This window comes from Hippopotamus amphibius, chromosome 10 (genome assembly GCF_030028045.1).
Source record: "Hippopotamus amphibius kiboko isolate mHipAmp2 chromosome 10, mHipAmp2.hap2, whole genome shotgun sequence".
Taxonomy (NCBI): domain Eukaryota; kingdom Metazoa; phylum Chordata; class Mammalia; order Artiodactyla; family Hippopotamidae; genus Hippopotamus; species Hippopotamus amphibius.
The window spans coordinates 49,904,572-49,931,910 of NC_080195.1; the positions used below are offsets into that span (position 1 = coordinate 49,904,572).

Genomic DNA, 27,339 nt, shown 5'->3' on the forward strand with positions numbered 1-27,339 from the left:
GTGAAAGGCAGGGAAGGAACGTCTTACCACTCAGCGTTCAAAGCGAATGAGGTATGGAATGCGTTCCAATAACCAACCCTTGGCCAAAAGAGGTTTTCGTTTATTTGCTTGTTTTTTTTCAATGAGAAACAACATTATTTTTAACATTTTGAAATAGAGCAGTGCACATCCTAATGCTAGTTCTACCATTTGTTAGCTGCGGGACTTGGGTAAATTACTTAACCCCTCTAAAGCTCATTTGTTCATCTGTGAAATGAGACTAATAATAATCCCAGAATCTGCCTCATGGCACTGAATGAGAAAATGCATGCCAAGCACTTAGTAGAGTGCCCGGCACACAGTAAATTGTCAGTGTTAGCTATTATTGTCGTAATTATTATTTGAGCTTACTGTAAGTAGAAATCTAATTTTTTACAATCTCTTTCCATATTTTAAACTAAAACAGAAAATATTTTACACAAAGTAACAACTTGAACAAAAAAGGAGGATGACCCACAGGATGGGAGAAAGTATTTGCAAATCATCTATCTGTTAAGGGACCTGTATCCAGAATCTATAAAGAACTCTTAAAATTCAGTAATAAAAAGGTAACTCAATTTAAAAGTGGGCAAAGGATGTGAATAGACTTTTCTCCAAATAAGATATGCAAACGGCCTTCCCTAAGAATCCTGGCCCCAGGACTGCCCACAAGCCCCCAGCTGAGGAAGTAACACATGACACAGCAGGGGGCTTCCAGCACTGTTTAGATAAGTCAAAGCCCGTGTTGAAAAGATTGATAAATACGCTTTTAAAAAACACGTCACCCCTTGGCAGACCTGCAAGAATTGTCCCCACATAATACCCAGACCTCCCCCAGGTCAACTGCCTGCCTTCCTCCCCACGTTTTCTTATTGGTGTTGGGAGCTGAGGGTCCCTCAGCCTCAGTGCCCTGTGGTTCAGTTCCACTGATAAGATTACTGTCCTCTGTCCCCATCTTATGCTCTAATTTTTCTGTATCTGCTGTATCTGTATCTGTATCTGCAGTGAATTTGACAGGAAATCAACCTTAGATGTGCCAAAATATGACAGGTGTAGAAGCACTGAAAAGGTATAGAGAGCCATGTAAATGTTACGTATTATTGTGGATTTTCACGGTTACTGGAAACGAGTGATCTGAATACGCTATCGGCTCCCACAAATCATTGGCCAATCTCAATTAGTGAATGCCTCGGTGAAGTAGCCCAATTTTCTGGGGAAACCCGTTTCAATGCAGGGATGGAGGGCATGGGATTCTCCCCTTGATTCTCCTCTCCCTTTGGCAACAGGCTAACTGGAGTCCCAGCACCCTGGTGAATGTTCTAAAAACAGGGACACTCACTGTCGCACTCTGCACATCTCCTTTCACCAACAGGAGCCTCAGGCCTTCCGGGGACAACAGACTTGGTCCACTTCCATCATCTTTTCTCAAGTCAGGCTGGACTGCTGCTCGTAAACTGGGCAGGGACACACCATCAGGCAGGGTGTCTTTAAATATTATTTTCGCACTTTCAGCAAAGGCCTCAACAGTCTTCTCAGCTATATCCACAAGGTAAATCTCTTTCAAGCTGCATTCACCCCAGTGAACCTGGAACCATTCCTTGATCGCCAAAACAATGGTGTCCGCACACTGGGGTAGGGGGAAGCCGAACGCTCTAGAACTAATGGCAGGGATGGCTATGGACTGGTACTTGTGTTTTACAGCCAACTGGAGACTTTCTTTCACAGCAATCTTTAACTGCAACGCACATTTCCGGGCCTCATCGCTCTTCCACTGGGGCCCTACTGCGTGGATCACATGCTCGTACGGGAGCTTTCCTGCTTTCGAGATGACGGCACAGGTAGGTAAGGTTTTGATCTTTCTTTTCTTCATTATCTGGTCACATTCTGCTTGGAGCTCAGGGCCAGCTGCTTTTAAAAGAGCTGCAGCCAGGCCCCCACTGAACTTGAGCTCGTTGTTGACCGCATTCACCACCACCTCGACGGGAAACTGTGTCAAGTCGCCTTGCTGCACAATCAGCGAGACTCCAGGGGCTAAATCTGTCCGAAACAACCACTTCTGCCCACCAGTGCTGCCTCCATCCTTTCCTTCATTCTTCTGTAGTTCAATATAACAGCTGAATAACCTTCTGGCCTCACTTTTATAATACCGTGCTTTATCCTCGAAGAACTGACCGGCTCCTGGTTTATCAATACGGACGCTTTTCACACAGACTGAATCCAAGGCTTGTGTGACGATGTCCATTCCCTCCAGGACTTTGGTCTTTGGGCCAATGAGTAAAATGCCTTTTTGCTGGTTCTCGGGATTAAAATTTACCTGAACATTCACACTCTTTACCTTTTGCCACAATAGCTTTTCTGCCCTTAAGTAATCAATAACTAAGGAATGCTTCACTTTAATCAATTTCTCTATTTTTGTGTGTTTTTCCATGAAGTCAGAAAGCAAGACATAGATTTCATTTACTTCTCTCATACAGCCTGTGATGACGACCTGGGCTTTGGATTCTGAAGTTACCTCATCGATTATTACAGTCTTTGAGGAGGAATTGTGTTTCTTATGCAAATTGCAAGTGAGCGCTTTCCATTTCTTGCCTTTAAGAACTTCCCTGTCCTCAGCGTCAATGTACTTATAATTTAAGGCACTGACCATTTGTTTTTCAGCTTCTAAAAGGATTTCAGAAGAAGAGCCGGTTAAGAGAACAGCTGTGCCCTTTAGCTCATAAACTGCAAAAATGTTATGTGCTATAAAGAGAGACTTAGAGAATTCTACACAGTCGATCTGTTGCAGAAACTGGAAAACCTCAGGGGGAACTTGAATGTTTCTCTCAGCCATGGTGTATACCTTTTCTTGGATTTCACACTTTACTTTATACACATCTGCAGGGAGTCCTTTGAGGCACATGTGTTGAGAGCCTTCATCATAAACAATCTCCACCTCTGGGCACTCCGTGTGGAGATGCTCCTTCATGCCACTGTGTGACAGAAGTGAATACCTTCCTGGAGAAATGGCCAGTTTTTGCTCCAGGCGTTGCTCTTCTCTTTTAATTTTTTGAATGGTACTTTCTATTAAGTCCTTGACCTGTGGCTCAGTGTTTTGTACATCTTCTGATTTCCCCACTAAGGTTACAATCCCTGTGAGTACATCAAACTCAATCAAAATCCTATCATCTTCTAAATTGTCTTTTACGGTGTCCCACACTATTGGATCCACTTTAAATGAGGTCACTGTATATTTAGACCTGATGCCAGAGAATACTGTGGAAGCATCTTTCCGCCAGGTCTTGAGTCTCCGTCTTCCCTGACTGACTAAGGTGGCTGCAGGTCGGATGATCACTTCACCACTCAGTTCGCACAATGTCAGCTCACAGTGACAATACCTCACTTCATCATTTATTTCCTCAATCAGGTGATTCTTCTTCTGCAAGAAATTCCATAAGGAACGATCCAGTGATTCTCTGAATGGTGCTGGAAGCTTGATCAGAGGCTTCTCCTCTCCATACAAGGCTGTCCCCAAAGAAGTATAGTACGGGAACACCGAGAGCGGCATGTTATTGAGGTCAAGTTCCTTGGTCATGATGGTGTCTAACACTTCAAGGAAAGAAATAAAAAGTAACCTCAGTGTAATGTGTTTCAGATGAAAAAACAAACAAACAAGCTTTCCTAGTCTAGAGAAAAAAATCCTAATGTTTGTAGAACTTTGATGTTACAATATGCTATTAAAAAGCAGCACAACTCCCAGAGTGCTCAAATACAATTGGTATGTATTAACGTTGCACAGGAATACCTAGTCTTTGTTTCATGGAATAATTACTTTCCAGCCTAGAACACTCTATGTTGAAATTCTGTTAAGGAAATTCTATTTTTTGCTTTTCTGGTATAACACTGATATATCACCACCAGGCTGCGAAAGACAGAGGAGGTTGGTCACAAGAAAGGGGAAAATGTTTGCTCCAAAGTGAAGAATATTTTTGTGCTCAGTGCAAAGCTCACCTAAGAATCATGCTATTTATTTCTTCTTGTACAGTTGCACAATTTTAGATTTCATAGATGACCTAGATTCCATTAATACTTCTAAGAGGAGGCACATAATAATAATTATAACAGCTTACTATGCGTCAGACAATATTCTAAGGGGTTTATGTATATTTAACACTCACGACAACCCTTTGAGGTAGAGACACTTATTGTCATTCCTATTTACAAACGATAAAACTGAAGCTTGGAAATGTTAGGTAACTCGAATAGAGTCACATAGGCTGTAAATACCTGAGCTAAGACTCGAGCCAGTGGGTGTCTCACCCCAAAGCCCATGCTCTTGTCCCTCTTCCAGAGTTTCCAAACCAAGATCATCCTCACAGTCATCAGAGACCCCAGCCCCAGAGACTCTGATTCAGTAAGTCCGGTACCTCCCTTGTCCCTGCTCTAATCCAGTCCCGTGTGTGTATATGCGTGTGTGGGGGTACTCTTCTCCCCCAAACCCCTCTTCACTTTGTGTTAGTTATTAGGCAGGTACAAGGGGTCTAAGCAGTAAGGCAATTAGGATGAACTCCAGTAACAGCCTGGATTAAAATAGCATCTTGTGAAAAGATGTTAAAAATAACATCTTTTGCATGATTGGCTCCTTGGCCTGGAGCCAGACCTAATGAAAAGAACATGGCCTTCAGAGGCCAGACTCATGGCTTCAACTTCCCACTATGGCCTGGAACAGGCTTGAGTACCAGTGAGTACCACCAAGCACTCTGCAGGTACAATTTCATTTGATCCTCACTACATCCCTCTGAGGTAAGTAGTAATGTGAGCCTTATATTACAGATGGAAAACAGAGGCTTTGGTGGGTTAAAGTAGCTTCCCCGAGATCACAAAGTTAGTAAGGACCAAAGCCAGGCATTTGAACTCAGGTCTGTCTGACTCAAGAACTATCACAGATGTCACCTTAATGTGCCTTAAGCTCTCCATCCTCTTTTCCTCCTCTATATATATTTTAAAAAAAAAGGTAACTGTATAACTGTGCAGGCTCTTATGAGGATTCAGTGAGATACTGTGGCAGAAAACACAGCAAAAGATCTCATATAGAGACTTCCCTGGTAGTCCCGTGGATAGGACACCACACTCTCAGTGCAGGGGACCCAGGTTCAATCCCTGGTCAGGGAAACAAATCAAACATGCATGCTATAACTCTAAGAGTTCGCATGCCACAACTAAAGAGCCCACATGCCGCAATGAAGATCCTGCACGCCGCAGCGAAGATCCCATGTGCCGCAGTTAAGACCCAACACAGCCAAATAAATAAATAAAATATACACATTAAAAAAAAGAGCTCATGTACAACAAGCATTCAATAAGAGTTCCCTTCCTTAAGATTCTGTGAATCGGATTCTGTGAAGTTGAACAAAATAATTTCAGAGTCAAGTAATAAAGTAAAGCCTAATCTATTCCTCTCGAATACTCTATACAAAATACAATATCGCTAAATAAATTCGGTTTTTAATTCAGCTTTATCTACAGTTTGCCTCATTATTAACTCATTGTATGTGGTGACAAATCCTACAAGAAAAATTAATGTTACAGATGTACGGGAGACTGGGGGCAAGTGGAGATGTCGAGAGCACACACTACGGGGCCAGACTCCCCAGGCTGAAGACCTGGCTCTGTCACCTACTAGCTGTGTAACCTTGGCCAAGGTATTTGACCTTCCTGTGCCTCAGTTCCTTCATCTGTAAACTAGGGATTACAGTACTGGCAATGCCCATAAAGCAGTGACTGTGAATGCATGTGGTGGCCCCCTGCAGAGCCATGAAATGTAAGTTATAACACAAGAAGGCACAGCCAGAGAAAGAAAGGGAAAATCAGCGTATCTCAGACACAGAGAGAAGGGAATGAGTGAGTTTTGAGGAGGAGGTGCAGTCCACATGGTCAGATGGTACAAAGAGGTCAGGGCAAAGAGCAGCCTTTGAGAGTGCCCGACAGGTGTGGCTCTAGCATAAAATAAACCTGAATAAAATAGTTGCTACCATTAGCCGTGCACAAGTAACACAGACATTCTGAGGACACGCCCAACTGCCCCATGCCCTCCAGGTGGTCGAAAGCCCCATAGTTGCCAACTGCCACCATGAGCTGGGACGTTAACTTCTAGAGTGACAGCGCTATGTAACTCTCTCCCTGGGCCCAAGGCCAAGCTGAGAAAGATTTAAACAACATGCAACAGGAGCTCCTCTTTCGTCCCTTTGCCCAAGGAACGCTACGTTTTTCATTCTATTTTAATGCAAACCATACCTTCACTACAATTTCCCCACTTCACAAAAGCGAAAAGGAGGTTCCTCCAAGCATTCTCCTGAAACAGTTGCCCTTAATTGGGTGGGATCCCACAGGATCCTGTCTCCTGCCCCCTCGGTTGATCCCGCGCACAGCGTTCCTTCCTTCCCCAGGAAGTCTGGCTCCGTAATTCCTGCTCCTCAGCCTTGACCTCTGAACATCAGTGGACTCTCCAAGCTGACCTTGCACATGCCTCAGAGAACTGGCAGATCTACATCTACGACTCCCTCAGAAGTGTTTCCCTAAGGTGCAGCTGGACCAGATTTTCACAGGGTCACTGCAAAGAGCAATGCAGCAGGCATCCACTGATATGTGAAAACACCCCTGTTAATTTCTGAACGATGACACTGACAGGTGAAGAGGGAAGTAAAGATTCTTAATAGGAATGGTGTGTGTTTCTCAGTATTTCTTTACCTAATATGGTTGAAGTTAACGTGAGAATTTCTACCAAATGTATAGCTAAAACAGATCACCTCTTTAAATACAGTATCTCAAAGACTCTAATAATTATATAATTTTCAGTCTATCATAAGTAGAGACCCATGAGAGAATCTCCTCCTGCCTTTCAAAAACTTGACATTGCTTCTCTAAAGTTCAAGTCACTGGATTCACTAAGCATCATATACCAGATGTACAGGATTACTACTTGGGTTTCCAAAATATATACGGATAAAAATAAAATACATCAGAATTCATCTGTTAACTGTTAAGATCTTAAAATGGTTTCAATTATGCCAGATAAGGCTTACAAAATTAAGCTAATAGATGTTACCTTTTCTGTCACAAAATTCAATCAGTGCTGAACTCTCTTCAGGAAAACATTCAATGCTGGCCACTCTTCCCCCTCCATTCTGAGGATTTTCAAATAAACATTTCAAATCATGGTCATCAACACCAGGTGGCAGGTTTTCAACGCGGATTATTTTTGTCACTTCCAGAAGCCTTGCAGAAAGCTGAAGCTGTTTCACTGAGTGGTGCTTGACACAGTCATCAACAAATTTCAGGGCATCTGCAAACCATAATCAATCAATCAATCAAAAAATTATGATTATTATCTTTATATTATATAGAAGAAATTGTCTGAATATTAATTGAAATAAAGGAGGAAGGCTAAACACTCAGTTTTTAAATGCAAGATTTTAATTCCCATGTGAGAATCTACATGCCTAAAGCTCCAGGCTCCGAACCACAATGCACATAGGAAAGTCTTACCTGCGTTGCTGACACTGAGTCGTGTACCCGCCTCTAGTCACAGCCCTCTCTACCTCTCCCTGACATCACCACCTGAATGCACCTCTACAATACAAATCTCCTCATTTCACTCCTTCTGAGTCCTGCAATGGCTCCCAATTTCCTGCAGTCATGAGTTCAAGCTCCTTAGCTAGGCTTAGGCTGCCCTTGGCTATCTAACTCTAAACTGATTTCTAAACATCACCTCTTGTTATTACCTACCATTCATTTTATTTTCCATATTGTCACAAAACCCAGTCATTATTTTGAAAACTGCATTCTCTTTTGCCTTCGTATATACAATGTCCTGTGCCTAAAATGCCCTTCTCCAATTTTTTTTATCCTGGTCCTGTTCCTCCTTCCGGACTCAGCCCAATTCTCTCTTTCAAATTAATAAACATTGACAGTGAGCCCATGATGTACCAGGCACCATGCTAGGATCTGGGGATACAAGGATGAATGTAACAGGTCCCTGAAAGTTCACCATCCAGGAAGGAGGAAGTCTTAAAAGCAAACAAATGGCTTATTTGGGGATCAAATGTAATGGGAAGACCAATACTGGGAATCAGACAAGGATTCCCAGAGTAATAGTCACTGATCCGAGTTTTAAAAGATGAAGAAGGGCTTCCTAGGTGGCGCAGTGGTTAAAAATCCATTTGCCAATGCAGGGGACACGGGTTCGATCCCTGCTCCACAAAGATCTCACATACCTCGGAGCAACTAAGCCCGTGTGCCACAACTATTGAGCCTGCACTCTAGAGCCCGTGAGCCACAGCTACTGAGCCCATGTGCCGCAACTACTGAAGCCCACGCACCTAGAGCCCGTGCTCCACAACAAAAGAAGCCACGGCAATGAGGAGCCCGTGCACCACAAAGAAGAGTAGCCCCCACTCTCTGCAACTAGAGAAAGCCCACGTGCAGCAACAAAGACCCAATACAGCCAAAAAATAAATAAATAAAAAATAAATAAATTTATAAAGGATGAAGACGAGTCTACCAGGTAGATAAGGGGAGGAAACATTTCAGGCAGCAGGTCCAGCCGGGGCATGTAACAACATAGCATATCTGAGACCTGATAGCCTGGTACTGCTAGAGTAAAAACGTCAAAGAAAACCAAGCCATCATGTTTGGGTCCTCTTTCCTCCCATTCCTCACAGCCTGCTGTTCACAGCTGAGGGAAGCAGCTTCCCCTCTTGCATCTTCATTGTTCACTTATGAATGGGTTTCCTCCCTGCTCCACACGAGGTCCTCAAGAGCAAGAACCAAGAATTATTCATCTTTGCACCTACAGCACCTAGACACGTACCTGGCACATAGCAGATATTCAAGATTTTTGATCAACAAACAAAAGCAAGTCAACTCAGTCTTACCTTTATAAGAAATAATCATAAATGTGAAGTAAGAACAGCTCCCTTTATTGAGTGTTTATCATGTCTCAGGTACCATGTGAAGAGCTTCTCAAACACTATCTCATTTGATCCTCACAGAAACTGCATCAAGCAAGTATTATTGTCCCCATTTTATAGATGAGGAAAGTAAAGCACACAGAGGGTAGTAACTTGGTCAACCTCAGATAATTAGTTAAATGGTGGAACTAGAATTTTGACTTCATAACCTGTGCTGGTTGATTAAGATCACCCATTCCACTGCCATAGTCAGGGAACAGTGAGGGCTTGGAGTTGGAAAATTTCCTTGTCTTCCAGAGATGGCTCTTCCAATCTCAGAAACTGTCCACAGACTCCTCACACAGACCTTAAAGAGCACTCAATTTCTGTGTCACGTGCACTTACTCATTTCTGCATATGTGAAAACCATGAAAGCATTTCTGTAAGGTGTTACGGATAAACCCAAATGAACTTTTTGGCCAACCCCACTAAGGACATGTATGGTAAAGGGGATAAGAGAACAGGCTCTATAGAGGTGGGCTGCCTCGGTTCCGGTCCAGTTCTTCCAGTTATTAGCATCTCTGTGTCTCTGTCTCCTCTACTATAAGATGCAGAACGATAATAATCTCAAAAGGTTGTTGCAAGGAACAAGCAAATTAGCACAGGGAACAAACTTGGCATAGTACCTGACTTATAGTAACACTGTATAAGTGTTTGCTGTTATTATTACTCTCCAGTAAGTCCAGTTTAGTAACACAGATCACTATTTACTCCTCCCAATGAGATAATACATGGGAAAGCATTGAGTCCTCTGCTTGGAATCTCTTTAATAACCTGAGACTTTAGATTTTTATTTGGGTGTGTTATTTCTGTCTCTCTGTCTCTGTCCGTCTCTGTCTCTGTCTCTGTCCCTCTTTCTCTCTCTCTCACACACACACAAACTTGTAAAACGAAGTTTGATTTATTAAACATACCAGAATTTGGTTTCAAAACGAGTTCGCTTCTCTTTCAAAATAGGAAAGCATCTTATATTAACTTGGAGTCGTCTCTTACTAGCTATTAGAGTGAAGCTTTCAGAGATGTTCCAGAAGCTAGGTGTCCCAAAGTGTAGTGCAAAGAAGGCTGACAAATGGAGCATCCCTTGATCTTACCAGTATATTTTTGAAAGGTAACTACAGCAACATTAAAATCTCGTATTATTTCCAGTTTAAAGTCATCATTCGTCAGGCCACTTATGTTCTCCACTAACAAGCTGAGCATCACATCAGTCACATGTGCCTTGAGATTTTCAAATACCACCAAAGAGGAAATATTTTCACATTCTTCTGGGGTGTCTTCCTTTTCTTCTGATCTTCTATTGAGAGAGAGATTTGCATCTAGTTCTTCTGATGTATCTGATTTTAGGGAGGCAAAAAGGGTACATGTTATATTTATCTACCATGTTCTTAGCAAAGCAAATTATCATAAGCTAATTACACTGCCCTCTTCCCTTCCCAGTCTCTTGGCTAACTCAATAAAAACAGATCATAGAAGACTTTTACCTTAATTTAATTAAAAATAATAAATAGTATTTAACTGTCTATTAATCTGATGCTAGTGATGATTATGTGAAATTTTATTACACTCTTTTCTGCCTTGTTTCTCTGGGGAAACTGCCTTGTTTTTCATAGCACTTGACATGTATTTCTATCACAGCACAAAATTACAGTTATTGAACCAAGCTTCTCCAAAACAAGGGACATATTTATTCATCTTTGTATTGCTAGCACAAGGTATATAGTTGAGGCTCAATAAATGTTTGTTGAATTGGAGATATACTGCTTGGGCCACTGGAGAAAAGGAAGAATGCCCATGCCAAACATGGGCCTCACCTAATACATTATGCTCTGAAAAGCAACAACTTCCTATCACTGGAGAGAAAAAAGGATGCTTACAGTGAAGGACTAAGGAATGCACATGGTAGATAAAATGGCCCAGAGAATCATTTGTATACCTCAAACTCACGGAATAGCAACCACCCCGGCCAGCTTGTTCCGCTCCGTTGTTAACCATAAGTGAGTTACACATACAGCTGACCCTTGCACAACATGGGCTATAGAAGCAGCAACCCCCCGCACAGTCAAGTAACTGCGTGTAACTTTCACTTCTCAAAATCTTAACTGCTAATAACCTACTGTAACTACTAATAACCTACTGTTGACCAGAAGCCTTACTGATAACATGAAGAGACGATCAACATATATTTTGTTATATACACATCTACATAAATTTTATGCATTCATGACACAACTAAGTTTTTCTAAATTTGTTTGATATTTCTAAGCTATGCAGTTCATCTCTGAGTTTTTTCAAATTGTCACAAATTTCCAAAAAAGTTTCAGATATACTTATTGAAAAACAATCCATGTATAAGTGGATCTGTGCAGTTCAAACCTGTGTTGTTCAAGGGTTAACTGTATACAGCCCCCTCCTGTCTCATTACCAAGAAGAGAGCTTGCTGCCTGACGCGTGTAGAAGCCAATACTGTGGCACAGGCTTTTGAGAAAAGAAAAAACTTTATTGCGGGGTCAACACAAAGAAACAGGAGCTTTAGCTACCTCCTGAATCACTGCCCAGTTGCCAGCTGTAAGTCCTGGCTCCAAAGAAGCAAATGTCCACAGCACAAAGCCAGAAGACTCTCTGAAGGGGTGGTGCTGTCAGATAATAGCAGAAGAAGCTGCTATTCTGAAGTCAGGCGCAGTTCACATCAGCTTCAGCATTAATTTCACTAGCACAGAGAGCAAGCTCACTGCCATCAGGAAGTCCAGAAAAAGATGGCGGTGAAGTAGAAGGACATGGAATACATCCCTCTCCACAGACGCATCAGGAATACATCAAAAGTTGCAATAATTCCCACAGAAAACTGGCGGAACACTGGCAGAAGACCCTGGACACCACAAAGGACTGCAAAGATCCTGACATAACTGGCAACCTCTGCAGTCTGGATTCCTCGACCAGAAGTCAAGTTGGAGGCTCTGGGGAGGGAGCACCAAGTCCAGGACACTAGACCACCAAAGAGTCCTCAGCCACAGGGAAGATTAACCACAGAGAATTCTCAGAGGCCTCTATCAGAGTCTAAAACCTGGCTTTGCCTGACTGCCTGCAACTGCCAGTTCTGGACACCTCACACCAAACTACAAACAAGACAGGAACACAAACCCACCCTTCAGCACACAGACTACCTAAAGCCATATTAAGCTCACAGATACCCTAAAACATACCACCTGACACGGCCCTGCTCATCAGAGGGAAAAGACTCAGATCCACACACTGGAAAGCAGACACCAGACCCCCCCACCAGGAAGCCTACTCAAGACACTGCACAAACCCCACCAGAGGGGACAGAGAGCAGAAACAGGAAGAATTACTACAAGGCAGCATAGGGAAAGGAGACAGCAAATACTATACACTAAACAAAATGAGAAAACAAAGAAACACCTTGTAAGCAAAGGAGCAAGATAAAAACCCACAAGACCAAATAAATGAAGAGGAAATAAGAAAATTGCCTGAAAAAGAATTCAGAGTAATGATAGTAAAGATGACCCAAAATCTCGAAAACAAAGTAGAGAAAACACAAGAAACAGTTAATAAGGACCTAGAAGAACTAAAGAGCAAACAAACAGTAATGAACAACACAATAATAACTGCAGTTAAAAATACTCTAGATGGTATAAAAAGCAGAATAACTGAGACAGAAGAATGAGTAAGTGAGTTGGAAGATAAAATGGTGGAAATAACTGCCACAGAGCAGGAAAAAGAAAAAAGAATAAAAATAATGGAAGACAGTCTCAGAGACCTCGGTGACAACATTAAGCACACCAGCATTCGAATCATAGGTGTCCCAGAAGAAGAAGAAAAAAAGAAAGGGTCTGAGAAAATATTTGAAGAGGTATAGTGGAAAACTTCCCCAACATGGGAAAGGAAATAATTAATCAAGTCCAAGAAGCACAGAGTCCCATACAGAATAAACCCAAGGAGAAACACACCAAGGCACATATTAATCAAACTAACGAAAATTAAACACAAAGAAAAAATATTAAAAGCAGCAAGATGGGAAAACTGGACAGCTACATGTAAAAGAATGAAATTAGAACACTTCCTAACAACATACACAAAAATAAACTCAAAATGGATCAAAGACCTAAATATAAGGCTATACACTATAAAACTCCTAGAGGAAAACATAGGAAGAACACTCTTCGACATAAATAACAGCAAGATCTTTTTTGATCCACCCCCTAGAATAATGGAAATAAAAACAAAAATAAATAAGTAGGACCTAATGAAACTACAAAGCTTCTGCACAGCAAAGGAAAGTATAAGCAAGACGAAAAGACAACACTCAGAATGGGAGAAAATATTTGCAAATGAATCAACAGACAAAGGATTAATCTCCAAAATATATAAACAGTTCATCCAGCTCAATATCAAAAAAAAACAAACAACCCAATTAAAAAAATGGGCAGAAGACCTAAATAGGCATTTCTCCAAAGAAGACATACGGATGGCCAAGAGGCACATGAAAAGCTGCTCAACATCACTAATTATTAGAGAAATGCAAATGAAAACTACAATGAGGTAGCACCTCACACCAGTTAGAATGGGCATCATCAGAAAATCTACAAACAGTAAATGCTGGAGAGGGTGTGGAGAAAGGGAATGCTCTTGCACTGCTGGTGGGAATGTAAATTGATACAGCCACTATGGAAAACAGTATGTCCTTGCAAAACTGAAAATAGAACTACCATATGACCCAGCAATCCCACTACTGGGCATATACCCAGAAAACACCATAATTCAAAAAGACACATGCACTCCAATGTTCATTGCAGCACTATTTACAATAATCAGGACATGGAAGCAGCCTAAATGTCCATCAACAGATGAATGGATAAAGAAGATGTGGTACATACATACAATGGAATATTACTCAGCTGTAAAAAGCAGTGAAACTGGGACATTTTTAGAGACATGGATGGACCCAGAGACTGTCATACAGAGTGAAGTGAGTCAGAAAGAGAGAAACAAATATTGTATATTAACACATATATGTGGACTATAGAAAAATGGTACAGATCAACTGGTTTGCAAGGCAGAAATAGAGACCCAGATGTGGAGAACAAACATATGGACACCAAGTGGGGAAAGTGGGGAGGGTTGCGGGGGGTGGGAATTGGGAGATTCGGATACCAGACTGTACACTCTAAATATATGCAGTTTATTGTAAAAAAAATTTTTTTAATGTTGAGAATTAAAAAAATAAAAAATAAAATAAATAAAAGCAGCAAGAGAAAAGCAACAAATAACATATAAGGGAACACCCATAAGGATAACAGCTGATCTTTCTGCAGAAACTCTGCAGGCCAGAAGGGAGTGGCAGGATATGTTTAAAATCTTGAAAGAGAAAAACCAACAGCCAAGAATACCCTACCCAGCAGGAATCTCATTCAGATTTGATGGAGAAATCAAAAGCTTTACAGACAAGCAAAAGTTAAGAGAATTCAGCACCACAAAACCAGCCTTATAACAATTGCTAAAGGAACTTTTCTAGGCAGGACACACAAGAGAAGGAAAGACCTACAAAAAACAAACCCAAAACAATTAAGAAAATGGTAATAGGAACACACATGTCAATAATCACCTTGTATGTAAATGTATTAAATGCTCCAACCAAAAGACAAAGACTGGCTGAATGGATACAAAAACAAGACCCTTATATATGCTGTCTACAAGAAACCCACTTCAGACCTAGGGACACATACAGACTGAAAGTAAGAGGATGGAAAGTGATGTTCCACGCAAATGGAAATCAAAAGAAAGCTGGAGTAGCAATATTCATATCAGACAAATTAGACTTTAAAGTAAAGACTATTACAAGAGACAAGGAAGGACATTCCATAATGATCAAGGGATCAATCCAAGAAGAAGATATAACAATTGTAAATATCTATGCACCCAACACAGGAGCACCTCAGTACATAAGGCAAATGCTAACAGCCATAAAAGGGAACATCGACAGTAACACAATAATAGTAGGAGACTTTAACACCCCACTTATACCAATGGACACATCATCCGAACAGAATATAAATAAGGACATGCAAGCTTTAAATAACACATTAGACCATCTCAACTTAATTGATATTTATAGGACATTCCATCCAAAAACGACAGAATACACTTTCTTCTCAAGTGCTCACGAAATATTCTCCAGGATAGTTCACATCTTGGGTCACAAATCAAGCCTCAGTAAATTCAAGAAAGCTGAAATCACATCAAGCATCTTCTCTGATCACAACGCCATGAGACTAGATATCAATTATAGGGAAAAAATTGTAAAAAATACAAACACATGGAGGCTAAACAATACACTGTTAAACAACCAAGAAATCACTGAAGAAACCAAAGAGGAAATCAAAAAATACCTAGAAACAAATGACAATGAAAACACAACAACCCAAATCGATGGGATGCAGCAAAAGCAATTCTAAGAGGGAAGTTTATAGCAATACAGTCCTACCTCAAGAAGCAAGAAAAATCTCGAATAAACAACCTAACCTTACACCTAAAACAATAGGGAAAGAAGAACAAAAAAACCCCAAAGTGAGCAGAAGGAAAGAAATCATAAAGATTAGATCAGAAATAAATGAAAAAGGGACTTCCTAGGTGGTGCAGTGGTAAAGAATCCACCTGCCAATGCAGGGGACACAGGTTTGAGCCCTGCCCTGGGAAGATTCCACATGCCATGGAGCAATTAAGTCCACGCGCCACAGCTACTGAGCCTGTGCTCTAGAGCCCATAAGCCACAACTACTGAGCCCATGTGCCACAACTATTGAAGCCCACACGCCTAGAGCCCATGCTGCACAACAAGAGAAGCCACTACAATGAGGAGCCTGCGCATCACAATGAAGAGTAGCCCCCACTTGCAGCAACTAGAGAAAGCCCGTGTGCAGCAACGAAGACCCAATGCAGCCAATAAATAAATTAAATAAATAAATAAATTTATTGAAAAAAAAGAGAAAGAAATGAAAAAGAAATGAAGGAAACAATAGCAAAGATCAATAAAACTAAAAGCTGGTTGTTTGAGAAGATTAACAAAATTGATAAACCATTAGCCAGACTCATCAGGAAAAAAAAGGGAGAAGACGCAAATCAACAGAATTAGAAATGAAAAAGGAGAAGTAACAATGGACACTGCAGAAATACAAAAGATCAAAAGAGACTAGTACAAAAAACTATATGCCAATAAATTGGATAACCTGGAAGAAATGGATACATTCTTAGAAAAATACAATCTTCCAAGATTGAACCAGGAAGAAATAGAAACTATGAACAGACCAATCACAAGTACTGAAACTGACACTGTGCTTAAAAATCTCCCAAAAAACAAAATCCCAGGGCTAGATGGCTTCACAGGCAAATTCTATCAAACATTTAGAGAAGAGCTAACACCTATCCTTCTCAAACTCTTCCAAAATATAGCAGAAGGAGGAACACTCCCAAACTCATTTTATGAGGCCACCATCACCCTGATACCAACAGCAGAAAAAGATGTCACAAAAAAAGAACATTACAGGCCAATATCACTGATGAATATAGATGCAAAAATTCTCAACAAAATACTAGCAAACAGAATCCAACAGCACATTAAAAAGATCATATACCATGATCAAGTGGGGTTTATCCCTGGAATGCAAGGATTCTTCAATATATGCAAATCAATCAATGTGATACACATATTAACAAATTGAAGGATAAAAACCATATGATCATCTCAATAGATGCAGAAAAAGCTTTTGACAAAATTCAACATTCATTTATTTTTTTTTCAACATCCATTTATGATAAAAACTCTCCAGAAAATGGGCATAGAAGGAAATTACCTCAACATAGCCATGTATGACAAACCAACAGCCAACATCATTCTCAATGGTGAAAAACTGAAAGCATTCCTTCTAAGATCAGGAACAAGACAAGGGTGCCCACTCTCACCATTATTATTCAACATAGTTTTGGAAGTTTTAGCCACAGCAATCAGAGGAGAAAATGAAATAGAAGGAATCCAAATTGGAAAAGAAGAGGTAAAATTGTCAGTCTTTGCAGATGACATGATATTATACATAGAAAACCCTAAAGATGCTACCAGAAAACTGCTAGCACTAATTGATGAATTTAGTAAAGTAGCAGGATACAAAATTAATGTGCAGAAATCTCTTGCATTCCTATACACTAACAATGAAAGAGCAGAAAGAGAAACTAAGGAAACACTCCCATTTACCACTGCAACAAAAAGAATAAAATACCTAGGAATAAACCTGCCTAAGGAGGCAAAAGACCTGTATGCAGAAAACTATAAGACACTGATGAAAGAAATCAAAGACAATACAAACAGATGGAGGGACATACCATGTTCTTGGATTGGAAGAATCAACATTGTAAAAATGACTGTACCACCCAAAGCAATTTACAGATTCAACGCAATCCCTATCAAATTACCAATGGCATTTTTCACAGAACTAGAACAAGAAATCTTATGACTTGTATGGAAACTCGAAAGACCCCGAATAGCCAAAGCAATCTTGAGAAGGAAAGATGGAGTTGGTGGAATCAGGCTTCCTGACTTCAAACTATACTACAAGGCTACAGTGATCAAGACAGTATGGTAGCACAGTGGTTAAGAATCCGCCTGCCAATGCAGGGGACACGAGTTCAATCCCTGCCCAGGGAAGATACCACATGCCACGGAGTAACAAAGCCCGTGTGCCACAACTATTGAGTCTGAGGTCTAGAGCTTGTGACCCACAACTATTGAGCCCATGTGCCGCAACTACTGAAGCCCACGCACCTAGAGCCCATGCTCCACAACAGGAGAGGCCACCACGATAAGGAGCCCGCCCATCACAACAAAGAGTAGCTCCCACTTGCCGCAACAAAGACCCAACACAGCCAATAAAATAAATTAATTAATTAATTTATTTATTTATATATTAAAAAAAAGACAGTATGGTACTGGCACAAAAAAAGAAATATAGATCAATGGAACAGAATAGAGAGCCAAGCGATAAACCCACACACATATGGGCACCTTATCTTTGACAAAGGAGGCACAAATATACAATGGAACAAAGACAGCCTCTTCAATAAGTGGTGCTGGGAAAATTGGACAGCAACATGTAAAAGAATGAAATTAGAACACTTCCTAACATCATACACAAAAATAAACTCAAAATGGATTAAAGACCTAAATGTAAGACCAGACACTATAAAACTCCTACAGGAAAACATAGGCAGAACACTCTATGACATACATCAAAGCAAGATCCTTTTTGACCCACCTCCTAGAATCATGGAAATAAAATCAAGAATAAACAAATGGGACCTCATGAAACTTAAAAGCTTTTACACAGCGAAAGAAACCATAAACAAGACAAGAAGGCAACCCTCAGAATGGGAGAAAATACTTGCCAGGGAAGCAACGGACAAGGGATTAATCTCCAAAATATACAAGCAGCTCATGCAGCTTCATACCAAAAAAGCAAATAACCCAATCCACCAATGGGCAGAAGACCTAAATAGACATTTCTCCAAAGAAGACATACAGATGGCCAACAAACACATGAAAAGATGCTCAGTATCACTAATCATCAGAGAAATGCAAGTCTAAGCCACAGTGAGGTAATACCTCACACCAGTCAGAATAGCCATCATCAAAAAATCTAGAAACAATAAATGCTGGAGAGGGTGCAGAGAAAAGGGAACTCTCCTGCACTGTTGGTGGGAATGTAAGTTGGTACAGCCACTATGGAAAACAATATGGAGATTCATTAAAAAACTAAAAATGGAACTACCATATGACCCAGTAATCCCACTGCTGGGCATATACCCAGAGAAAACCATAATCCAAAAAGAAACATGTACCATAATGTTCACTGCAGCACTATTTACAATAGCCAGGACATGGAAGCAACCTAAATGCTCATCAACAGATGAATGGATAAAGAAGATGTGGCACATATATACCATGGAATATTACTCAGCTATAAAAAAGGAATGAAATTGAATTATTTGTAGTGAGGTGGATGGACCTAGAGACTGTCATACAGAGCAAAGTAAGCCAGAAAGAGAAAAACAAATACTGTATGCTAACTCATATATATGTAATTTAAAAAAATGGTACTGATGAACCCAGTGACAGGGCAAGAATAAAGATGCAGATGTAGAGAACGGACTTGAGAACAAGGGGTGAAAGGAGGTGAAGGGGAAGCTGGGACGAAGTGAGAGAGTAGCATTGACATATATACACTACCAAATGTAAAATAGATAGCTAGTGGGAAGCTGCTGCATAACACAGGGAAATCAACTCAATGATGGGTGATGACTTAGAGGGCCAGGACAGGGAGGGTCGGAGGGAGTCACAGGAGGGAGGGGATGTGGGGATATATGTATAAATACAGCTGATTCACTCTGTTGTACAGCAAAAACTGGCAGAACAGTGTAAAGCAATTATATTCCAATAAAGAGCTTAAAAAAATAAAATAAAGGAAGTCCAGCAGAAGTTAAAAAAAAAAACTGTATACAGAAGGTCAGTCTCGCTCTATGCTTGTGCAATGAAGCACGATGAGTACGTTATTATCTTTAGACATTCTGTGAGCAACAGTTCAATTAGTGCCCTTATGTTCAAGGCACTGGCTGTGTGGAGATGCGTGTGTACAAAAAACATCAGAAAAGGAAATTACCAATTTTCTAATGGAGGTATACAGACAGAAAAGAAAGAGGAAGAAAGGAAGAAAGGAAGGAAGGAAGGAAGGAAGGAAGGAAGGAAGGAAGGAAGGAAGGAAGGAAGAAAGAAAGAAAGAAAGAAAGAAAGAAAGAAAGAAAGAAAGAAAGAAAGAAAGAAAGAAAGAAAGAAAAGGAAAGAAAGAGAAAAAGAAAGAGGAAAAGAAAGAAAGAAAGAGAAAAAGAAAGTAAAAGAAAAAGAAAGAAGAAAGAAAGAGACAGAAAGAAAGAGAAAAAGAAAGAAAGAAAGAAAGAAAGAAAGAAAGAGAAAGAAAAAGAAAGAAAAGAAGGAAAGAAAGAGCAAGCAAGGGCACTGACATTTGTAAATGTTTGTTATGCTACAGCTGTGTTCCTCGAGTAGAGCTCACGTGGCTTGCAGAATATGGGTGGAAGCGGTGAATTCCACTTCCAGACTCGGCCAATCACATCTTTATGTGAATCTCCATTCTCCCTTGCAGTGACCTTGGAGGCCACATATCAAAGATAATGGTGTCAGGGCTTCCTAGGTGGCGCAGTGGTTAAGAATCCGCCTGCCAATGCAGGGGACACAGGTTCGAGCCCTGCCCTGGGAAGATTCCACATGCCACGGAGCAACAAAGCCCATGTGCCAAAAAAAAAAAAAAAAAAAAAAGATAATGGTGTCAAAAAGCTAGAGGGAGCCTGGATTCCTGAATGACTGTGCGAAGCAGTCTAGACCCCCCAGCCCCGCCACCCTAGCTGCTGACTACACTGCACTGTGATTTGGGGGGAAGTTACAGCAGTTAGATCACCCTGACAAACACTCCTGTCGTATGCCAGATGTGACACCACACACACACACTCATGCCAAATAAAAAATAGCTTAAGGATGCAATAACAACATGAAGTATCATTCAGTGAGACAGGTATGAGAAACCAGAACGACTACTGGACTGGGGGTGAGCTATATGAGTTCGACCCCGACTCTGCCACTCTTTTAGCCACGTGACCTCGGGCACGTCTCTTAATTATAAAATGAGAGTATTGGACTAAGTGAATGGAAAGAGCCTTTCCAGCAATAATATATAACTTATATAGTTTATAACCCCATGACTATTAGACGCTTCATCACAAGAGAGGCTTGGTTAACTGCCAAATAAAGAGTGTCAACAATCAGGCCACGAATCCAAAGAAGAGAGATGAAGGGATGGGGCTGGCCTGAAGTGGCTTCAGAGAAGAAGAAGTTGAGTAGATCTTGAAGGCTACCTAGAGCTTAGGTAGAGAAAAGTGGAGCAGACTGTATTGTGAGCAACAGAAGTACAGACAGAGTGCTGAGACTGCACCAGAACTATTTCGGAAATAGGAATTTGACAGATGAAGTCCAAGGAGCACGTGTGCAGAGATGTAAGAAATGAGGCCACATGTAAGTGATATCATATGGTATTTGTCTTTCTATGTGGAATCTAAAATAACGACACATGTGAACATAACTACAAAACAGAGACTCACAGACATAGAGAACAGACTGGTGGTTTGGCAAGGCGGGTGGGGTGGGGGAGGGAAGGACTGGGAGTTTGGGATTAGCAGATGAAAACTCTTATATACAGGATGGATAAACAACAAGGTCCCACCGTATAGCACAGGGAACTGTATTCAATATCCCGTGATAAACCACAGTGGAAAACTATGGAAAGGAATATATATATGTACATATAACTGAATCACTTTGCTACACAGCAGAAATTAACACAACATTGTAAATCAACTATACTTGAATAAAATTTAAAGAGAAAAAAAAAAAAAAAGAAAACATGGGAAAAAAAAAGAAATGAGGCCAGAAAAATTCAGAATGTGGTCCAGACCTTATTCTGCAATTGGTGGTAAGGGTACGTCATGGAAGGTTTCTGGGAGAAGAATGACAGGATGTTCAGTAACAATACAAAGGACTGGTCAGATTTAAGGAAAAGGACATCAGATACAGGGAGACGAAGCAGGGCGTTCCTGCCATGCTGAAGTTGTGAGGTGACAATGAGGGCCTAGGGTGAGGGAGGGATGGAAAACTAAAAATTGGGGTAAGTCTCTGTGACCTACATTTGTGTAGGCTTAAAGAAGAGCCACGACTGAAATTTCTAGTAGATGATGGGCAGACTGGTTGTGTACTTCAAGAGAAATAAGGAAGCCAGGAGGGGACCCTGGTTTGGGGAGGAGGATGACACCCGTGTCTTCAGACATGTTGGCTCTAACACCTTTTCCAACAGGAAGGTTAGACACAAGGTATGGAATTTAGAAAAAGAATCCAGGCTAGAAATACAGTGTCAGGCCATCTTGTGGGAGCGAAACCAACGCCTGCCTCCGAGCAGCAGCTGCGCCGCGGCCACTGAGGGTTTCTCTGGCCAGTGTTGCTCCCACCAGTCAACAGCATGGGGAATATCTTTGCAAACCTCTTCAAGGGCCTTTTTGGCAAAAAAGAAATGCGCCTTCTCACGGTGGGCCTAGATGCTGCGGGAAAGACCGCCATCCTGTACAAACTGAAGCGGGGTGAAATCGTGATCACCATTCGCACGACAGGCTTCACCATGGAGACCGTGGAATACAAGAACGTCAGCTTCACTGTGTGGGACCTGGGTGGCCAGGACACGATCCGGCCTCTGTGGCGCCACGGCTTCCAGAACACACAAGGTCTCATCTCTGTGGTTGACAGCAATGACAGAGGGCGTGTGAATGAGGCCCGCGAGGAGCTTATGAGGATGCTGGCAGAAGATGAGCTCAGGGATGTCGTTCTGCTTGTGTCTGCTGACACACAGGACCTCCCCAACGCCATGAATGCGGCTGAGATCACGGGCAAGCTGGGTCTGCACTCTCTGCATCACGGGAACTGGTACACTCAGGCCACCTGTGCCACCAGCGGGGACGGGCTCTACGAGGGACTGGACGGGCGGTCCAATCAGCTCCGGAACCAGAAGTGAGCTGTACTCCTCTCTCCTCCCCTCTCACTCCCTCCTCCTCCCCTCGTTTTCCTCTCGTGTGGCCAACGTGCCCCTGCGGTGTGAGTGCCAGAAGCTGTCTCCGTGGTCGGTCACAGGGCGCTTCACCACAGACGCAACCTGCAACTGGGTTTTTATTTAACGTAAATAGTGTTTGTTTCCAGTGAGGCAGTTTCTGGTACTCCTATGGAATATTACTCAGCTTTTTTTATTGTAAAAAGAAAATCAACCCACTGTTTAGTACTGAGAAGGGATTTTAGGCACACAGGTCATCCAGGAGTCGCTGTGTCAGACGAGCCCAGTGCTTCTCCTCTGGGCTTTAGATCTGTGTTGAGATCCATTTTGATGGTTGGTTTTTAACCCAAACGTGGTGCATTTTTTAAAATAGTTACTAATATAAGATAAGGAGAACATCTGAACATACAGAAGGGAGAAATGTGCCTAGTGTAGGCTCTGCAGTAATGGCCTGCGTCCAGTCCACCGGTGGGCTGTTTCCTGCTGGGAACGTGAAACGGGGCAGAACCAGCCATGACCCATTCTGCATGGTCACAATAGGGTCCCTGTGATTTGCTGTGTCTCGGGTCCTCCCACACCCCGTAGCGTTTGTGCTTGTGTTTGTGCTAATGGCTGCCCTGGAGATGGGCTGGAGGCTGCAGCCTCCGCTCTCAGACCCACTTTGGTTGGAACGCTCTGGTTGGAGCGGGAGCCCTGCAGTCCCCTTGCTTGCCTGCTCTGGGCTCTCTGGGGTCTCACCGGCAGGAGCGCGGGTGGTCCTCCTTGAGCCCCAGCCCCTCGGAGCCCCTGTCTACATGTGCTTTCACTCCTTCAGCCTGCAAGGGTCAGATGTGCCATCAAAAATGATAACCTCTACTTTTTTCTTTTGTATTTTGAAAAACACTGAAGAAGCTGGAGCTGTTAAACTTTATCTTGGGGAAAACCTCAGAACTGGTTTATCTGGTGTCGTGGAACCTCTTACTGCTTTCAGTACACTATTAGTAATAATAATAAAAAAAAAAAACAGACTCGAAAAACCCAGAATTTGCTAACCACAGTGACCAGTATTTATCTGTTCTTGCCCTTACTTTTTTTATCCCAGGTTCTTCCAATTGCTGGTTTCTATCTTTCAAGCCCAGCCCAACTCAGCTCAGCCTAGGACAGACAGGACATTGGCTAAATGCTCACAACCCCTGATGCTAGTGTGTGCCTTGACTGACCTTCCCCTGCTCTGTCAACTGCCTGTCAATCTTTAACTTGAAGCTCTGGGTGTCAGACATGCCTAGTGTATCCATGGTGAAATATCCTCTGTTCTCCTTATCCCTGAGATATGGAACCTATTAGGGAACTACTTTCCACCCTCGTTGTGCTCAGTTCTGAAAACTACAGCATTCCAATTAATTTCAAGTCCTAGCCTGAGGGCCATTGTCATGATTCAATGTGAAGCAACCATTCAACAAAGAACCTCTTCTTTCATCTCTTAAAGGGGCCAACTTAAGTATCTCGTTGAAGACCACCGAACTTCCTGGCTGGTTACTACCATTAGAGTCAAGCTCAGGTTAAAACAGGTAAGTAAATGGGTCTAAAATCTCCAGGACATTGGTGGAGTGAGGCTGGTTGGCTCTCCCTGAGAATACACTTGGGGCTTTAAGCAAATCTGAAATCAGTTAAGACAGAGATAGGGTGAAATCTATGAAACCATAAGAAACACAGATGATTAAATTCCAGAAATGGTACCGATATAAACGTACTACAAATATAAAACCACTTCCTGGTCCAAAATTGAGCTTGAGGGTACAGTATGCAAGTCATCCTCCAAGAAACAGATAAGAGTTTAGGGGGTCACAGTGAACAAACACTGGGAGTTGGGTCAGCCAGTCCCGTATCTGAAGAATGGAGAGTAGAACTTCCTCTAAAGAGACCAAAAACCCTATCTCATAAGAATCACGAGCTTCTTAAGAAAACCATGCGTACTAGATTCTACAGTTTAATAGTACATCCATGTTAGGCAGAAAACAATCTGTACATCCCTATCCAGTCATTTCATCAAGTAAAGGCAGCTCTCATCCTAGTGCCATTTTCAGAAAAGGAAAGTTGCAAGACAGCTTTCTTAAGACAATGTTCTTAAGACAATTTCAATTTTAGAGGACAATATTTACACTTTTTTCTGGAATTCCTTTTCCCTAAGATTTGGATATATGTATCACCTTCTCTTTCTTGCTTGGCCACTCAGCCCAGTCCACCACTTCCTCCCCTTTGGAACAGCATGTTTACTCAGGAAAACTAGTGGTTTCTTTAATAAACATCAGGTGGTACGACAGGCCAACACCCAGATGTGAGTCAAGCATCAGAGTCCACAGAGTCCACTAGGTTGCTGGCTGTTTCCTACAGCCGATGGGACAAGAAGAACCGCTCCCAGTGCTCAGAAAGCAGCGTTAACTGACTTAGCTACACAGCACCCACTGTCATGTCATGTCCTTGCTTCTCAACGGCTGGTTGGGCACAGGTAGACTCTAAAGGTCAGTTCCTTCACCTCCCAGGTACCTCTTTATCCTCGCATCAATTGCAAGGTGTCTCCCAGTCCCCACAGAGAGAACTGTTCCCATCCTTCTGACCTGAACCCTTAGAGCTCAAGAGGCAACCCTTGCACAGCTAGTTGGCTGAGAGGATGGAGATGATGAAGCCCAAAGCATGTCTCAGCTGAGCAAACCCTGCCTCGTGAAGTCAAGAAAAGGATGACCTCTGCAACGCAAAGTGTTTAATATTAAAAGCAAAACTGCCTGGTGAATGAGAAGTTACCTGATTCTTTGACACGTTCTGTGGTCTTGGATTCCTGAAACCCAAACAATAAAGCAGCATTAATAAGTTAGTAATCATTTCTTTACATTAAGAAAGTGTCCCTAGGACCAGCCTGGAGATGTAGGGTCTACAGAAATGATAACTAAAAGCTCAGGCAATGATGTTGTTGGATATACCTCACATTTCCTGGCATATCCACTTACTCAGCACACAAATCACTGGTTAAAACGAGTCACAAATAAAAGAAATCCCAAAGGAACACCAAGTGTTCGAGGTGAGACCTAAATCAGAGAAATCATTTAGCTCCTGCTCTCTTCCCTATTTAACACTTACTGAGCATGTGCTGTCAGCAAGCACTAGGCCACGGGCTTTACTAAGGCTGTCTCATCTAATCCTCACAACAATCCCATAATCCGAAGAGGGCAATACTATTACTACTCCATTTTACGGGTGAGAAAACACTCCGTGCATGCAACAGACCGCTGGCCCCTCTACACCACGTGAAAATGAAACAAATGTAGCAAGTTCTAGGTTATTAAGTCCCCAGGACAAATAGACCCAAGATTTTACATCACAAACCACCATTATGGTAACTCCCCAATCTTGAATTTTCAAAATGTCTAAAACCAAACAAGAAGTGCCTCCTCTTCTGTTATTCCATCCTTACCCTATTACCACTCTCACTCCCTCCACATCTGTAAGTTGCCTTTCTCACCCCGGTCTGAGTTATACTTCTCATTCCACTGTATCTTCCTCATCGTGGTTCCCACCCCACACACCCTGGGAGAACACCCTACTTCCCTTGTAATCACCCCTTCGCTTACCTTTGTTGGAACTTTCCCCTCCTGGACTTCACTCGTGGCTGTGGGCAACTGGACAGTTAACTTGAATGTTCCTTTTCCTGGCCATACTAACTCATGGTTCTCTCTCTCCAGAACTTTCTGTCGAACTGAAATGTTTTAAAAAAGCCAACTGTTATGCAATCTTTATTCACAAAATTATTCTATGATTTCCACAGGCCTCATCACCATCAGTTAGTGGCTTGGTCAGTTTCTCAAGGGAGGCTCGGTGTGGGGAAGAGAGGGAACGTTTACCAAGCAGGCACAGATTTGAATCCTATCTTTAAACTTACTTTTTTAACCCTGAGCATGTTCCTTAATAAGCGTTACTTACAAAATCTCAGTCTTCTTGTCTGTTACTTAATGAAGACTGTCTTGTGTGGGTGTTACGTAGATTAGATTGAAGAAACATTATAAAGACCTTAGTACAGTACCTGATGCTTAGTAGGCACTCAGAAAGGTAGCAGTATTTATCCTGCAGTGAAGGGAAATAATTCAAGCATCCCTCTCTGTGAGCCAGGGATGCTAGGACACGACGTTATGGAAGCCATGTTTTGAGAAAGTGACCCAGGTGACCATGAACCGAACGGCGAGGAGCTCCGTTGAAAAGGTATTTTAATCAATTCTTTAACCTCTGATGATAAGAGCCTCACATATGATAATAAAAGGAGTAGGAAAGAAGGGTGGGAGAGATTCTTACAAAATGAAAAAAGAATTAACACATTTGGCAGCTGGGTTGTAGTGGAAAAAAAAAAGAAATGAACAGTGGACATGAGTCCAAAGACCTGGATTCATATTCCAACTCTGCCACGAACCAGCTGAGTCATTGACAAAATATCTTAACTTCTCATGTCTCAGTCTCCTCACTTCAAGCAGTGTCTGTGAATGAATTTTGTGACACCCAAAAGAGCTATGTAGACCTAAGTTATAATTAAAAGAAGGAGCAGCCAGAGAGAGAAAAGGGAAATCAGTGTATTCGAGACCATGGAGAACAGGGAATGAGTGA

The 27,339-nt window shown here is 41.8% G+C and overlaps 2 protein-coding genes across 4 annotated transcripts in view; one reads left to right on the forward strand and one right to left on the reverse strand.

The window, feature by feature from the left end:
- PARP14 (poly(ADP-ribose) polymerase family member 14) overlaps positions 1–27,339 on the reverse strand; it is a 56,273-nt gene that overhangs the window by 24,766 nt on the left and 4,168 nt on the right. The window contains exons 2-6 of the mRNA XM_057697380.1: positions 26,319–26,443; positions 25,495–25,528; positions 10,094–10,336; positions 7,100–7,336; positions 1,358–3,603 (exon numbers count right to left, since the gene is read on the reverse strand). Of these exons, the coding sequence (XP_057553363.1) occupies positions 1,358–3,603; positions 7,100–7,336; positions 10,094–10,336; positions 25,495–25,528; positions 26,319–26,443 (2,885 nt within the window). The remainder of the gene's footprint in view (positions 1–1,357; positions 3,604–7,099; positions 7,337–10,093; positions 10,337–25,494; positions 25,529–26,318; positions 26,444–27,339) is intronic.
- Positions 22,057–22,683, forward strand: LOC130830262 (ADP-ribosylation factor 1-like). 3 transcript variants are annotated; one of them, XM_057697383.1, is made up of 2 exons: positions 22,057–22,491; positions 22,552–22,683. In XM_057697383.1, exons 1-2 carry the CDS (start codon positions 22,138–22,140, stop codon positions 22,681–22,683), a joined length of 486 nt encoding a protein of 161 aa, XP_057553366.1. In that variant the 5' UTR covers positions 22,057–22,137. The 3 variants fall into 3 exon arrangements, with proteins under 3 accessions (XP_057553366.1, XP_057553367.1, XP_057553364.1); XM_057697384.1 differs by having other exon boundaries at positions 22,057–22,285; positions 22,397–22,683; XM_057697381.1 differs by having other exon boundaries at positions 22,057–22,683.